The 13,749-nt window shown below is 41.0% G+C and overlaps 1 protein-coding gene across 3 annotated transcripts in view; it reads right to left on the bottom strand.

Annotated features, from left to right (window-relative positions):
• Window positions 1–13,749, bottom strand: part of kalrna (kalirin RhoGEF kinase a) — a 165,889-nt gene that overhangs the window by 21,949 nt on the left and 130,191 nt on the right. The window contains exons 41-56 of one of the 3 annotated variants that reach the window (XM_086220763.1): window positions 10,461–10,667; window positions 9,876–9,961; window positions 8,773–8,919; window positions 8,198–8,293; window positions 7,404–7,522; window positions 7,172–7,238; window positions 6,956–7,059; window positions 6,777–6,846; window positions 6,606–6,692; window positions 6,417–6,509; window positions 6,197–6,247; window positions 5,665–5,742; window positions 5,322–5,507; window positions 5,001–5,172; window positions 4,591–4,808; window positions 3,113–3,396 (exon numbers count right to left, since the gene is read on the bottom strand). In XM_086220763.1, coding sequence (XP_086076889.1) covers window positions 3,113–3,396; window positions 4,591–4,808; window positions 5,001–5,172; window positions 5,322–5,507; window positions 5,665–5,742; window positions 6,197–6,247; window positions 6,417–6,509; window positions 6,606–6,692; window positions 6,777–6,846; window positions 6,956–7,059; window positions 7,172–7,238; window positions 7,404–7,522; window positions 8,198–8,293; window positions 8,773–8,919; window positions 9,876–9,961; window positions 10,461–10,667 — 2,065 coding nt within the window. Of the gene's footprint in view, window positions 1–380; window positions 3,397–4,590; window positions 4,809–5,000; window positions 5,173–5,321; window positions 5,508–5,664; window positions 5,743–6,196; window positions 6,248–6,416; window positions 6,510–6,605; window positions 6,693–6,776; window positions 6,847–6,955; window positions 7,060–7,171; window positions 7,239–7,403; window positions 7,523–8,197; window positions 8,294–8,772; window positions 8,920–9,875; window positions 9,962–10,460; window positions 10,668–13,749 lie in introns of those variants that run through there. The other 2 variants (XM_086220764.1, XM_086220765.1) reach the window with 2 other exon arrangements.

Consider the following 13,749-nt stretch of genomic DNA (forward strand, 5'->3'; position numbering starts at 1 on the left):
TTTGCCAATGATTTGGCACTCAGTTAACTTTAGAGCCGCGATAGAGTGGAATTAAATGAATGGTGATGAAGAAGAATAGATTATCAAGTCTTTTAATGAAGGAAAAAAGATGTGTGTAGATAATTATTAAAAACTATTTTCACTGAAATTGCATGTTTTTTTGTTGAAATGTTTTATTGTTTTAATTTAAATTTTAAACTTTTAGCTTCAATGCTGGTTATCTATTTCACAGTGCAAGCATGCCTATTTCTGGATATTGATGCAAAAAAAAAAAGAAGTATTGCACATATATGATCAGACTGAGCAATCATCTCGCCAAAACAAGCAGCTCATATGCTAAAGCTAACATGCAAAAGCTAGCAGATGGGGGATGTACTAGATTCACACTCAAACAAGTCCCACTAATGGCTGCAAAAATCATCGAGCTCCACAAACTGGCTCATTACCAAGTGGGAATTGCATGTTTTCAGATATAATGATAAAATATAGAATCCCATTTTAACCACCAGTTTTTTTTTTTATTGCATTGTCATCTAAATGTTGTCTTGTGTCGTGCTGTCACAGAGACTCCTGACATTGTTGCCTGAAGCTGCAGCCAGATCTCTCTGGTCCATGATACAGAAGAGGAAGGACAGAGTGACAGACATCGGATTTTATTGAGACAGAAATAAATAGTTTAAATGGGTCAAGACAGCAAACATGAAAGAGGTAGACATTCTTCTCTCTAAAACCACATACAAAGACTCACACTGGCAGTTCTACACATTTGTGTTTCCTGTGGATTCATAATTGTGTTTTATATTTGAAATTAATTCAATGCAAAATGCTTATTGAAAAATATTGGGTAACAGTTGAAGTAAAGTTGTTTGCTTGTCTTGTTAATTACAAATCCAATAAACTGACAGACATGTTAAGAGTTTATTAATGTGCAGTATTTTTTTAAATAATTTATGCAGCTATATTTGTCTTCCTATTGTTTCAGTTTGCATGTATGAACTAGCTGAACACTGCAGGCAGCATCTTAACTGCTTCAGTTACACTGTTAATGTCCCATCCATCCATTTTCTATACCGCTTATCCATTAAGGGTCGTGGGGGCTATCCCAGCTAACATTGAGCGAGAGGCGGGGTTCACCCTGGACGGGTCGCAAGTCCGTCACAGGGCTATCAGGAGCAATTAGGGGTTTAATAATAATAATAATAATATCTTGCTCAAGGATACTTCGAAATGGTCAGTGGCGGAAGTGAGGATCAACCCAGCGACCATTCGGTTGCTAGATGGCCTCTCTACCTCTGAGCCATGCCATCTTACACTGTTCATGTTCAAATTATAAAGCCTGTTTGTAATAATCTTATCATACTGCATTCTAAAAGAATAATCTTTTTTTTTTTTTTTTTTTTTACATTTGGTTGATAAACCTCTTTTCATCAATTAATCAACTAATGTTGAACATTTTAAGAGGACATTACTGTTAATCTCACTTTCAAAATACAGCATTACATAGACACACCTCACATCTTTTGTAAAATTTAAAAAATAAAAACATCTGTGGAGTTCCAAACCGTTAATGTTAGTAAAAACTTAAAATACTTAAAGAAATTTCACAACACAACAGTTACAAAAAGCTGAAATCATACAAGGGAAAACGTGCAACCAACATGTAAGGCTTACTAGTGTTTGTTAGAAAGTGCTGTAGAATGTTTTTCACTAGACTTCCTTTAAAGTAAAACAAAATGCTGCTATAACTTTGACTGATCTTGAGACATAATACAACCTCATATATAAAATGGTTTCTTTGATTGGTTCATCTTCTCCCTCCGATGTTAACATTATCATTTCACACCTTCCTTTCATCTTGAACTAAAACACTCACTTTCATGGTACGATAGTGAACACAGAAGTAGGCAGACTGCTCAGTTTTTACGTTTGCCGTTGTAGTTTATTTACAAATATTAAAAACTACAAACTGTCAATCACCTTCAACGGAAAACAAAACAACTTCACCTTCACGTCGCTTTGCTAACTCATGCTCAAGTCCAAAAGGTTTATTTTACATATTTAAAATACATTTAAAATCATTATTATTATTAGACTACCAACAGTACAATGCTGACCGTTGCCATTAAATGAAACATATTGCACAGCCTGACTTCATATTTTTTCTCATCTTAAATAGTGCAAAAGGGATTTCTTTTTTAAAAACAGGAATGTTCTACAGCGTCAGTCGAAGAACCAAAATCAACTTTGTACAGTGAACTGCCAACATAATCAACAAAATCAACATGAAGGAGGAAAACAAAAAGTCCAACTTTGTCCATAAAATAGAATAATAATTAACAAGGCAGAAAACGACAACAAGAGGGATAAACACAAATCTGTATAGATTGCCACAGACAATAAAATAAATCTTCTCCAGTGCGGAGAATGGGGCTGAGTTCACCTGAATGCCCCAGCTGGGGTTTTTTTTTCTTTCAAAAAATAACAACATCAACAAAAACAAAAATCAGAAAAAAGCAGGGTGTTAGGAAATGAAATAAGAGTCCGGTTTTAGCTCCACATGACTGTCAATGGTTCTCTCTCCAGAGTCAGCTACAAGGTTTTCTATCCAGTCTATTTTTTTGCAGGACACATTCCTCAGTACATGTTTACATGGAAAATCATAAATGTGTGTGTGTGTGTGTGTGTGTGTGTGTGTGTGTGTGTGTGTGTGTGTGTGTGTTTAAGTTTGGTTGCAAGCCTGGAATCCATTTTCATGTAGTTGCCACAAAGCTGTCAAGTAACAATGGCTCAGATATAAGACTGTCACTTCAGCAGCTTGACAGACAGCAAGAGAACAGTTCTGTACCTTCTATGTCCGACAGGCAACTGAGATGAGCAAGTCAAAAGCTTCCTGTGAAGTCCAGGAGGAGGGGGTGAAGACAGGAAAGGGCATGAAGGGAGGAGGGGTTAGGGGATTAGGGCTGGGTTGGTTAGCATTATTAAAAAAAAAAAAAAAAAAAAAAGGTAGACAGTGCTGTCAGGATCTCCCGTCCAATCCGAGCACTTGGTTTGGAACCCAACCGAGAAGTGCGTCTGTCTGCGGGTAAAGAAGTGCTGGGTGGGGGGGACTTACTTGATGTTGTTGGCATCAGCCACTGCCGCTGAGAAGGAGGAAGTAGAGGAAGAGTCTTTTATGGTCTTTGAGGGTGGGCCCAAAACATATCCTGGCACCCAGCCCTCTGCAGCGGGGGACTGGCTGTTGGCCGGTCGGTAAACAAGGTACATGTTCTGCTGATTGGTGGCCAAGATTTGGACGGTTTCTCCCTGACTGACGCAGATTTCATTCTCTTTTAGTGCTGAGTAGTCCCGAGTTACCAACATGGTGGAGGAGACACCATTACAGCCGCCCTCAGTGCCCTGAGGAGGAGAGGAAAGCAAAGGATGGCGGCAAGAGGAGAGAACACAAAGAGGAGGGGGCATCAAGACAGGGGCAGATCAGAAAGAAGGATTGAGGATGAGGGGGACAGTTGAGGACAAGGTTAAGGTGTGTCTATGTGGGTTGGATAACAGTCCTGCTGGCTGTGATGGTGCTATGGACGTGTCCAACCTGAGGGAGCAGAGGGGGGTCAGGACCAGGAAGGAGGGGAAGGAACCAGAGTACAAAGTGTCAGCCATCAGTACAAAGGTTTTCATGTTGCATTTATGTCAAAATGTCATCGTTTTGCCTTTTTCTGTCTGACTTTCTGACTAGAAATCTAACATTGGTGCTTCAAGGTGCTCTGAGGTGGAGCTTGGCAGGTTCTTCAGTACTGTTAGCAGAGCTGTTCATCTCCTGCAGATAGCTAAGGGGTTCCATTAAAGTAGGCCACAGCTTGGCAAACCTGCTGCTGCACCTGCAGTAGCCCAGATTTTAACATTGGCATTAAGGTGCCCTGACAAACTTCCAGCAGGCAAAAGGAAACAGAGAAGTGTACTACGTGCCCTAGTTCCCAAAGTGTCAGCTGCGGTATAAGTTATATAAGTGGTGGTGTGTGATACTTGACTGTGATCTTGTATATTTCTGTTATATTCAGCTATTTATAAAATGCTGAGAGTTAAAATCGCCTGGAGACGTACTTAGCCTTCTTTTTTACTGAAGGAACTGGAATGAGGAACCATAATTTGGCCAATTTCATTAGCAGAACCTAAGAGAAATTATGCATTGTGCAATTATTTGAATTTGTCATGTAAATAAACCTCTTAAATATAACTCAAGCTCGTAACAGGCTTTCTACTTGAACACAGAAAAGCTAAAGGTGCATGTAAAATCCTGTTAAGGGTAGCGGGGTATCCCAGCAGTCTTTGGGCGAGAGGCGAGGTTCACCCTGGACGGGTCGCAAGTCCATTGCATCACAGCCACACCTATGGTCAATTTAGAATATTCAATTAGGAAGCAGGGGTACCTGGAGAGAACCCACCCACGGAGACAATGCAGACTCCACACACAAAAGCCCCGGGCTCCAGCTGGGGCTCAAACCTGGAACCTTCTTGCTGTGAGACAACAGTGCTAACCACTGCACCACTATGCTGCTCTGTCATTACAGGTAAAGTGGGAGGGTCGCAGGAACTCACTCTGGTGTCGAAGCATGACGAACCGCCGTTGGAGGGAGACATCTTCATCTGGCTCCTCCCTCTCTCTGACTCTTTTTCCCCAAGGCCAACTGCAGAAGAGGGTCTGCTGTTGGAGGACATAGCGGGGCGGTTGCCAGAGGATGAGCGGTTTCTGGTCAGGGAGGAGCTGGTTCCTCCTCCACTCTGCTCTCTCTGGTACTCAATGGGAGACTGGAGAGCTACAATCACAGAGAGAGAACACAGAGTTATATTTGGTGATGTATGTTAAGTTTTGGATTATCTAGGAAACTGGTGACTGATTATATCGTGATATTCCAAATTACTGATGCCATATGGTCTTCAAATACCCAGGATATTGTGTTCACTGTTATGGTGGGAAATGTCATTCTTCGTGAGCATGTTTTTCTCACCAGAGAGGAAGTTGCTCTGAGCGTCCAGGACTTCCTGGATGTGTCGGACCCAGACCTGCTTGATGTCCACGTTGGCCGCCTGCAGGGTAAAACGCTCTGACGACCCACGACATGACAGGACAAACTTACAGGGATCATTGTCCACACTGTCCTCCAGACCAAGGTAGGATACCTATGGAAGGGCGGAGCTTAATTGTAACCATAATTTATTGATCTCTTGATGTTATTCTGTTTTGCTTCATATCTTTGATTATATGTTATCATTGTCTCGAACAGAACTGAGCCAGTGTTGTTTCGCAGAAAAGCCCTTCCTGCATGTACCTTGATGCTCTTCTTGAACTGGTACCCGGGTGTGGAGGATCCTTTCCTGAGCAGCTCACTGAAGATGACGATCTGCTCAAAGAGGAAAACTCGTCGTTCTTTGGAGCGTGACAAGACGCCGGCGTCCTGCTCCGTTACAAAGAAGGTCTCCTGCTGCAGCAGTTTTCCCTGACTGGTCAGTTTACCCTGCAGAGAAACACCACTGCTTCATTCCTGACATCAAGTCCGTTTGTATTACCTTCTTCTGTGCCTGCTCTTCTCAAAACTTAGAGAAACCTGCACCAGTTTCTTAAACCATGTTGAGATGTGATTCATCAAGCAGTGTAGCAGGATATCAACGTACCTCGTAGCCCTGGAGCCGACCTAAATTCATCATGTCGTTGCACAATTTAGGAACCTGAGACATCAAATCCACTGCTTTCTGTCATTGAGAGGGAAATTAACTGGTTAAGTTATTTCAGCTTTCTTTGAGGAGAATGTACACAAAACAATACATCAATCTGTAGTGGAATTAACCTATTTAAACCTAAAACACCTGGAATTTTTGCAAATAACCTCCAAAACCTGAGGATTTCTGTAAAAAAAAAAAAAATGATAGAAACTTTTATTTTACTGCATCTTTGGCAGAGAGGAACATTTATTTTGGAAAAAAAAAGGTTTTGAACATTTGGCTTCTGTAAAAGAATGAACTGCCTTATAATTCAAGAAATATTTGGACCGTTTTCGTTTTAAAAAATGACACACCGCTGTCTTGAGACTCAAAAGGTAGGACAACCTATATGATGCATCAGGTCTAAATGGGTCATCCAAAAAAAAACCTCCTGTCAAGACGTTAAAATTAGGGTGATGAATACTATGGTTGTATGTATTTTTACCTCAATTTGTTCGCAGTCCATTCCTGCCTTGGAGCTGTACTTCAGGAAATCCTACAGAGAAAAAATATGACCACAAGCGCTTGTTTTTTTACATTAAATTTTTTTGTCACGTTCTTCTATTTGCTGCGTCAGAAGATACTACATCCTCATTTCACTGCTTTTGTTCATACACAAGGACACTTGTGACTAATACAACGACTTGAACGTGTGATGATGTTACCTTCAGTAGCAGCTGGTACTTGGTGATTCTCTGGATCGGTTTAATGAGGAAGTCACTAATGGTCAACCTGGACTGGATGTCCTGCTGGACTCCCTGGAGGACACATAAACAGGCTCGAAGATCAGATTATGTAGTCACACAGAGTAACAAAGATAGCGTTAACGCCTATCAGAGTAAAACATCACTTACGTCAAAATATGTGTCGTATTCCGCAACAATGAACTCTGACTTGGGCTTATTCTGACAATACACCACGTACATGTGCAGTCGTCTCTCCTGAAGACAAACAAACATCAAAATTACATGTTTTCTTTAGATTTCAGTGGACGTGGTCACAACAACAATGGGAATGTCACTCACATGTTTGATGAAGAGCTCAGCAAGGTGTTCATGGTCATCCAGACATTGCTCCAGTTCGCCTACAAAGAAACTGACAGGACAGACGAGAGATATTAGAATACCAACAGGAGAGGGTGCTCAGGCTCCGATCGATCCAGGATCCAGTGCCACACTTTAGACAATGATGCGGCTGGACTTACTCTCTATGCCAGTCAAAGATCTGGTGAATATTCCCAAAGACGATTTTCTCTTTTCGTTTCATGTCATCTGGGACGCCCTTCTCCTCGATCCGTTTCATGAATCCCTGTGCATCACAAAAGAAGGTTAAGCATTTATCGAACATTTTCAAATGAAAATCAACCTCCTGGCTGTATCAGATGATTATTAGCCCCAAAACATGACATGTGCAGTCTAACCTCAACCACGATACCCAAGTCTTTGACGTAGTCCTTCTCAGTCTGGATAAGCTCATTAAGAACAAACCTGAGAAAAAAAAACAAAACAAAAATTTCACCTCAGCTCCAGACACGGACATTGCAGTACAACAACAAACAGTAATGAAGGAATATGAGTAGTAGTAAACGTGGTAGCAAATGTCATAGAAAGCAGGGTCAGCAGCTTTAGCAGCGATACTTGTGCTCCACTCACATCCGTCCTCTCATTGCTTTAGCTCTCTGCTCCAGCTCAGGGTTTCGAGGCTGGACTGGCGTGGTTTGTTCTGGCGGAGAGAGCGAGGGGAAGCTGGGGTATGTACCGGGCTCCAGAGTCTATCAGAGATGAGACAGAGGGGGGATATTATTTATATTTGAATGACATTGTTTTTTCTTCCATAGACAACGATACTGCCACTTTACTGATATTTCAGGTTTATTTACAACAGCAAAGAATCACAGATTTTTCTGAGAAAGACATTTGATCCACGGGGGAAAGTCTTGACTGACCTCAGCTCAAAACTTTCCAACACTAACATCAGAATCATACTGTAAATACATCATTTGATGACAGCAGGGGGCAGCAGTAGCTTCATGGTGTTGGGAACACTGACACCATGAGATGTGGGCTTGTTAAAGCCTAACCTGCTTTTTTCACTGTGCCTGACATCTGCAGGATGATATCAGTGCAGCACCTCAGAAGTCCAATGGGTTTTTCCTGCATAGGTTTGTTCTGTTATATGAATAAAGATGATATCAGATCTAAAAGATCCAGTGTAAAGGTTTATTCCGTATTTCAGGAGCCAATGACACTGCTATTAGCCGGAAATTAATAATTTCCCATAGAGGGGAGTAAATGAGCATACAGTTTTTCGCAGGTTGTGTGTATTTCAAGTTTCAGATAAATGCTTTACTTGCAAGATAACTATGTTTCAAGTTTAAGCCCATTGATAAGCATCTTTTAGATGGCACGTGTGCATCCAAAACATGCACATAAGCATTCACACTCACCATCTTGGTTTTAACCAGTTTTTCTATGGCGCTAACCAGCTCCGCAGCGCTGGGCACCTCAGAGGATGACTGCAGAGATGTTAGCAAGGACGAGGACTGAGAGGAGGAAAAGGAGAGGAGGACAAAGAGCGACAGTGTGTTAGAAAGGACAGCAGGGAGGAGCTGAGGACGGGTTATATGAAGAGAAGACAGTTGTTTGTTAGCAGAGGACAGTGGATCACAGCTACAGAAGGGGACACACACACACACACACACACACACACACACACACAAACACAGCCTACGATCACGGCAAGCCACTAGAAATCAAGTCAAAGAACATCTGAATACTCTAAACTAATGTACTTAAAATTACTTTCTGAGTGAAGTATATAAACTCAAGAATAACTCATGGAGAGTTCTATTATAACATGGCAGTAGGCAGCATGGCAGAGGAAATTCAGCAGGTTGTTAAAAATGTTAGAGGACAGATTTCAGGTGGTCTGGAAAACTCAACGAAATTATTGTACCATTTCCCTCAAAAATGTTTATTTCTGCATCATCGCCATAACAGAACTCCGTCGTAAATCTCTCACTTTGTCATCCTGAGTGGAGGGGTCTTTGATGATCTCCATGGGGGGAGGCAGAGGGGTGTGGGCCTCCTCATCCTGCTCCTCCTCGCCGCCACTCTGCATTCCAGAAGTCGCCTTTGACAGAATGCTACTGTCCTTACTGAGGACTCTCTGAGGGACACATAAAAAATAACAAATAATTAATCACCTTGATTCATCACAGTGTCATACAATCAATATAGAACCAATCATTTCCACTTGCTGACCTCGTTTCAGTTTTTACTTCCACTTTTCTAACTGAAAACCAACAGGAGCTGCTCTCTGATTTGTCCTAATGTCTCCCGAGAACGATGACATTACTTTTCTGTCTTTATTGCTTCACCATTTTAGAATTTTCAAAGGAACAAACAAGAAGATGGTTTATTGCAAGTCAATTCATGTATTAATGGGAATTGTGCTGTCAAAGTGCTGTCAAAGAGAATTTCTTGAGCAGGACTTGAGTTGAAAGATTTTCTATTGGCCAGCCAGGAGCCAATCTGCAACAATTCAGATTGGCCAATCGAGACTTGTCTCACAGCTCAGCAGAAGACCTGCCCACAAGAGTCTGCAGCAAACAGAAGAATTTCACTTCTGAATCACAGAATTATTCGATTGTTACGTAACACAGTAGTTTTGCTCTAAAATGACTTTCCAAGTTTTGGAATCAATGTGACACAACAGACAGGTTGAGTCCTGCTTCATTTTGAGGTTTTTGGAAGTGACTGGGAAATTTATTTGGTTTTACCATTTACATAAATGTTGAAAGTTTCAAATCAGCTTAACTCTTCTGAAATGTACCATTATTACTTCAATCTGTAATAATTGTGACCGCTTGTGATCGCTGTATCAGGTATTGTGTTGTGAAGTGGCATTTTGTCTTGGGCTCGATCCCTTGGTGACAATAAACTTGAACTTGAACTCGATCTCGATGACACGTTTAGACAGGCATGGCCTTTAAAAAACAAACCAGTATCATGAATGTAAATAGTTTCAGTAGCAGGGTCAGAGCTGGAAGGTCCTCTGACTGACGTGGACGCTACGCCAGCACAATTTTGAAACAAGTACTTGCACAAATTAATTTTGCTTACCTCATCAATGATGTCATCCTGCAGGGAAAGATCAGGCTGTCCCAAATCAAAGCTCTTTCTGCTCTCCTCTCTTCCTGCTCCTGGACCTGCTCATCAATCAAAACAATAAAAAAATCAATACAATTGTCTCACTCATGCAGATTTAAAAATATTTGGATTAATTAAAGCAAACAAGGTTTGAAGCTGTTATATTGGCTGAAATTTTGCAGATTAAAGAACTGAAAACAGCTGAAACAGCTACATGAAAGGGAAAACCTTTCAAGATTTCCTGCCTGTTTGTGTCAGAAACAGTCTGATCTGCTCTGATTGTTTTTCAGAGAGCTCTGATGATGCTGCTGTCGCTGAAGAGGGCGCTTTCACAATTTGTCCGTTTGACACTTCTGAGTCTGATACATGCGGTTCATTTTCAAAGTGCGTGAATTCACCCACAACACAAAACACGAACAGAAGCTGTTGTGATTGGTCAAAATTTTGCAATGGAAGTTGTAAACTCGACAGCAACATCAAATTCTGTGTGATCCAGGTGTCTCTCCATCATATCCTGTGCTTTTCTTGACCTGTGAGCATTATTTCTGCGTGTCTTACCAGGCTTCTTCTGTTTGTTATTGGGGAGTTTCTTGACTGAGCTGCCGTGACTGAGGCGACGGACTGGACTGGTCAGCCATTTTCTTAGCGTGTTTCCAGAGCGTTTGGGTCCAGGTGAGCTGGACTGCAGTGAGCTGAGGGAGGGCTGAGGCTGAAGGTTTGCCACTGACTCGGTCTTTCCATCAGCGCTCCCAACAGGATAGTTTTCTAGAAAATATCAAGTTGACATTTAAGTAGAAGTACTACAAAAAAAATTTCTTGAACAACACTGAAAACAAATTCACTCCTTCATTCATTAATTACCTTAATTCCCCCCCCCCCATGGGGATAACATTTCCTGAATCTGAATTGTTATTTTTTTTGCAACAATTGGGATCATCTGGACACATTTGAGCAAATAAATGAGTTTGATGCTGACTTCTCTTCCATTCTACTGTCTTGTTCCATTTTCTGGAATCCCTCTATGTTACAGCAGAGCTGTTGTTAGAAGGGCCATGGGTTTTGCAATGTCACAAAACCTTCCTGACAAGTCTGTCTCAAATTCGTACTGATCTTGGCCCTAAGACTCGAATCTCTGACTCTGATTTGCTACGTTTTTGTTGGGAGTTCATATTTTCAGTTTGGACTTACTATTTACATCAATATTATAAGCCCCACTGTTGCAGTGCTTGTTTGAAGGGCATGGACATGGATGGCGCGACGTAATTAAACCTCAACTCTCTTTGCCCTGCACATTTGATCTCAGTTATTCTGCCTGTCATCCCAGAGAGGTGGGATGTTGATTAGAGGACCAACTGTAATGCTCATCTATTTAAAGATATACATGAAGACGTACAAATCGAAATTTCTTGAATTTATAATAAGGTGAAAACAGAGTTTCAGAAAAGTTCATAGCCTGCATGCAATTTGATGGCAAAAATTCGGCTTTAATCAAAGCAAATTCTGTTTTCATTTACAGTAACAGTACTCTCGATGCCGTCTGTCTGGGCTCATGTTTTGTTGCTGAACAGCATCATGTTTTGGTTAGCTACAATAGTGTTGGGAAATCCAGATGCTTCTTTTTCTTGCGGAAAACAAAATGTGTTCATTTATCACATGTGTCATGTCTATTGATAGTGTCAGTGCAGACAGACACACATATCCTTGCTGGAGATAAACCCTCCTATTTATCCCTTTGGAATTACTGTTGTCAATGATGGATATTTAAAATTGTAAATGATGGCAAGAAATTGCAAAAGAAATAATTTTAAAAAATCAGAGATCAGGAGGGAGCAGGACAATAAAGCGTAGCATCACAACACTCATCTATGTCCTGCTCCTATGAACTGACTGTGTGTGGCCTTGTTTGGGGTCAAAAACAGTGAGCCCACTATACTTATACGACTTACAATGCTGAAACCCACAAGTTTAATTGGCTGTTTGAGGGTTAACACTTCGGTTAGAATTAGGTTTGGGTTTCACATGTCATACTAAGGATAGAATAAGTGGCTTGGCAATACGTTTCAATGAATGTCAATGACTAAGTGTGTGTGTGTGGGGGGGGGGGTGAGGGGGGGCTGTAGTCATGTGTCAGGAGTGTGGTGGATCAGCTGCACTCACACAGCTGGGAGCAAGGGGCTGCGGCTGCTGTGGGCTGTGTGTGTGTAGTTCACACAGGAAATGAAAGGTCAGGGGTCAGTGGGATCCCTGAGGTGTTTTTCAGCACTGGAAAATGAAAGCTTTTTGTTTTTTTGTTTACCTGCGTTTCTAACCCTGTTTATATCCTGACATCCTCTCCTCTTTAACAGCCCTAAAATGTTTTTAAATGTGTTTTCTTGATTTTAAATAACCTTTGGTATTATAATTTTAGAGAGGTGACAGCTGCCTTCAACAATACATGTCTTTCACTTCCTCAATTACAAGCATTACAAGCAACAACAAGTCAAAGGTTAAGCACCAATCGTGTGATTAACACAGAGAGGAAAAAGTACCGGGACTGTGTTTGTGATGATTATTACCCCATTTCAGCAGCCATATGTGCATATGTTTTTTGTTTTTTCATCCATGTATATATATGTGTGTGTGTGTATATATATATATATATATATATATATATATATATATATATATATATATATATACACACATACATACATACACACACACACACACACACACACACACACAAGAAGATGAGCAGATGGATGCTAATACATCAACATCCAAGGAAAAAGAGAAAGTGGAGGTGACTTTTTTATACTCTAAAACAACAGAACCAAAGATGACGAATCTAGCGGGAGTGAATGAAAATCAACCGAAACCATATTCTACTTTTGTATCTCCACTTAAGACAACTTAAACATAAAATCTGCTTTTAGAAACACGTAAACAAGACTGTCACTATCCAAGAATGCTGCAACGCCTGATTTCATTCATGCAATACAGTCTTGAAAATTAAAAACAGAATAAAACATTTATTAATAAACACTGATACAACCACAATATCTTATACATTCAAACTTCACCAGGTCACCCCAGGTCCCACGAAGGTTGACATGTTCGAGTGTGTTTGTATAAGGAGACTAAGAGACTGCAAGCAGACGTCAGTTGTTACCTCCGTCCCTACTGAGTTAACCCATTAGTAACGTCTCCCAAATCTCCCTCTCACACACTCTCTGGCTCAGTGCTTCTGTGGTTACTCCCTGAAGTGCTTTACGACAAATCACTCATGTAGAAGGAAAGATGTCATAGCCCTGTGCGTGTGTCCGCCTGAGTGTGTGTGAGAGAGACAGAGAGAGGGAGATTGTGTGTACATGCACATTTTCAGCCAAATTGCAACTACCTAAAAACACGACTTCTGTAGTTGCCAGCTCAGAGGCAGCCACCGTTACTCGCAATAATCTCTTTGAGTTCACTACGAGCACATCAAACAATGGCTTTAACCCCAAGCAAGCCAGCAGCACATTTTAAGTTACCGGCAACATTTAAATGTGAATAGATGTGAAGAATATATACAAAAGATAAGCACTACATTACTATTTACTCATGTGAAAACCATGTAAGGGAAAAAGAAAAAGGCTTGTACAACAATAAAAGGAGAGGAGAAGGGGAGGATGAAGGTGTTTTAGCTCAGCCAGCAGAATGATGATCTCCAGGGCGACTGAGTTAATACTTCCTACTGCATTCAGCTCAGTCATAACAGCTGACAGGGGGTGACTGACAGATGTGAGCAGACTTACAGAGGCTGACTACACCAACCCTTAATACAGTAAGTTCCCTGGTAAAGTTGACAGATGTCCTTTTTTCAAGT

The sequence above is a fragment of the Aulostomus chinensis genome, chromosome 12 (assembly GCF_037954235.1).
Source record: "Aulostomus chinensis isolate RoL2024-O1b breed Wild chromosome 12, RoL_Achi_v1.0, whole genome shotgun sequence".
NCBI classification, from domain to species: domain Eukaryota; kingdom Metazoa; phylum Chordata; class Actinopteri; order Syngnathiformes; family Aulostomidae; genus Aulostomus; species Aulostomus chinensis.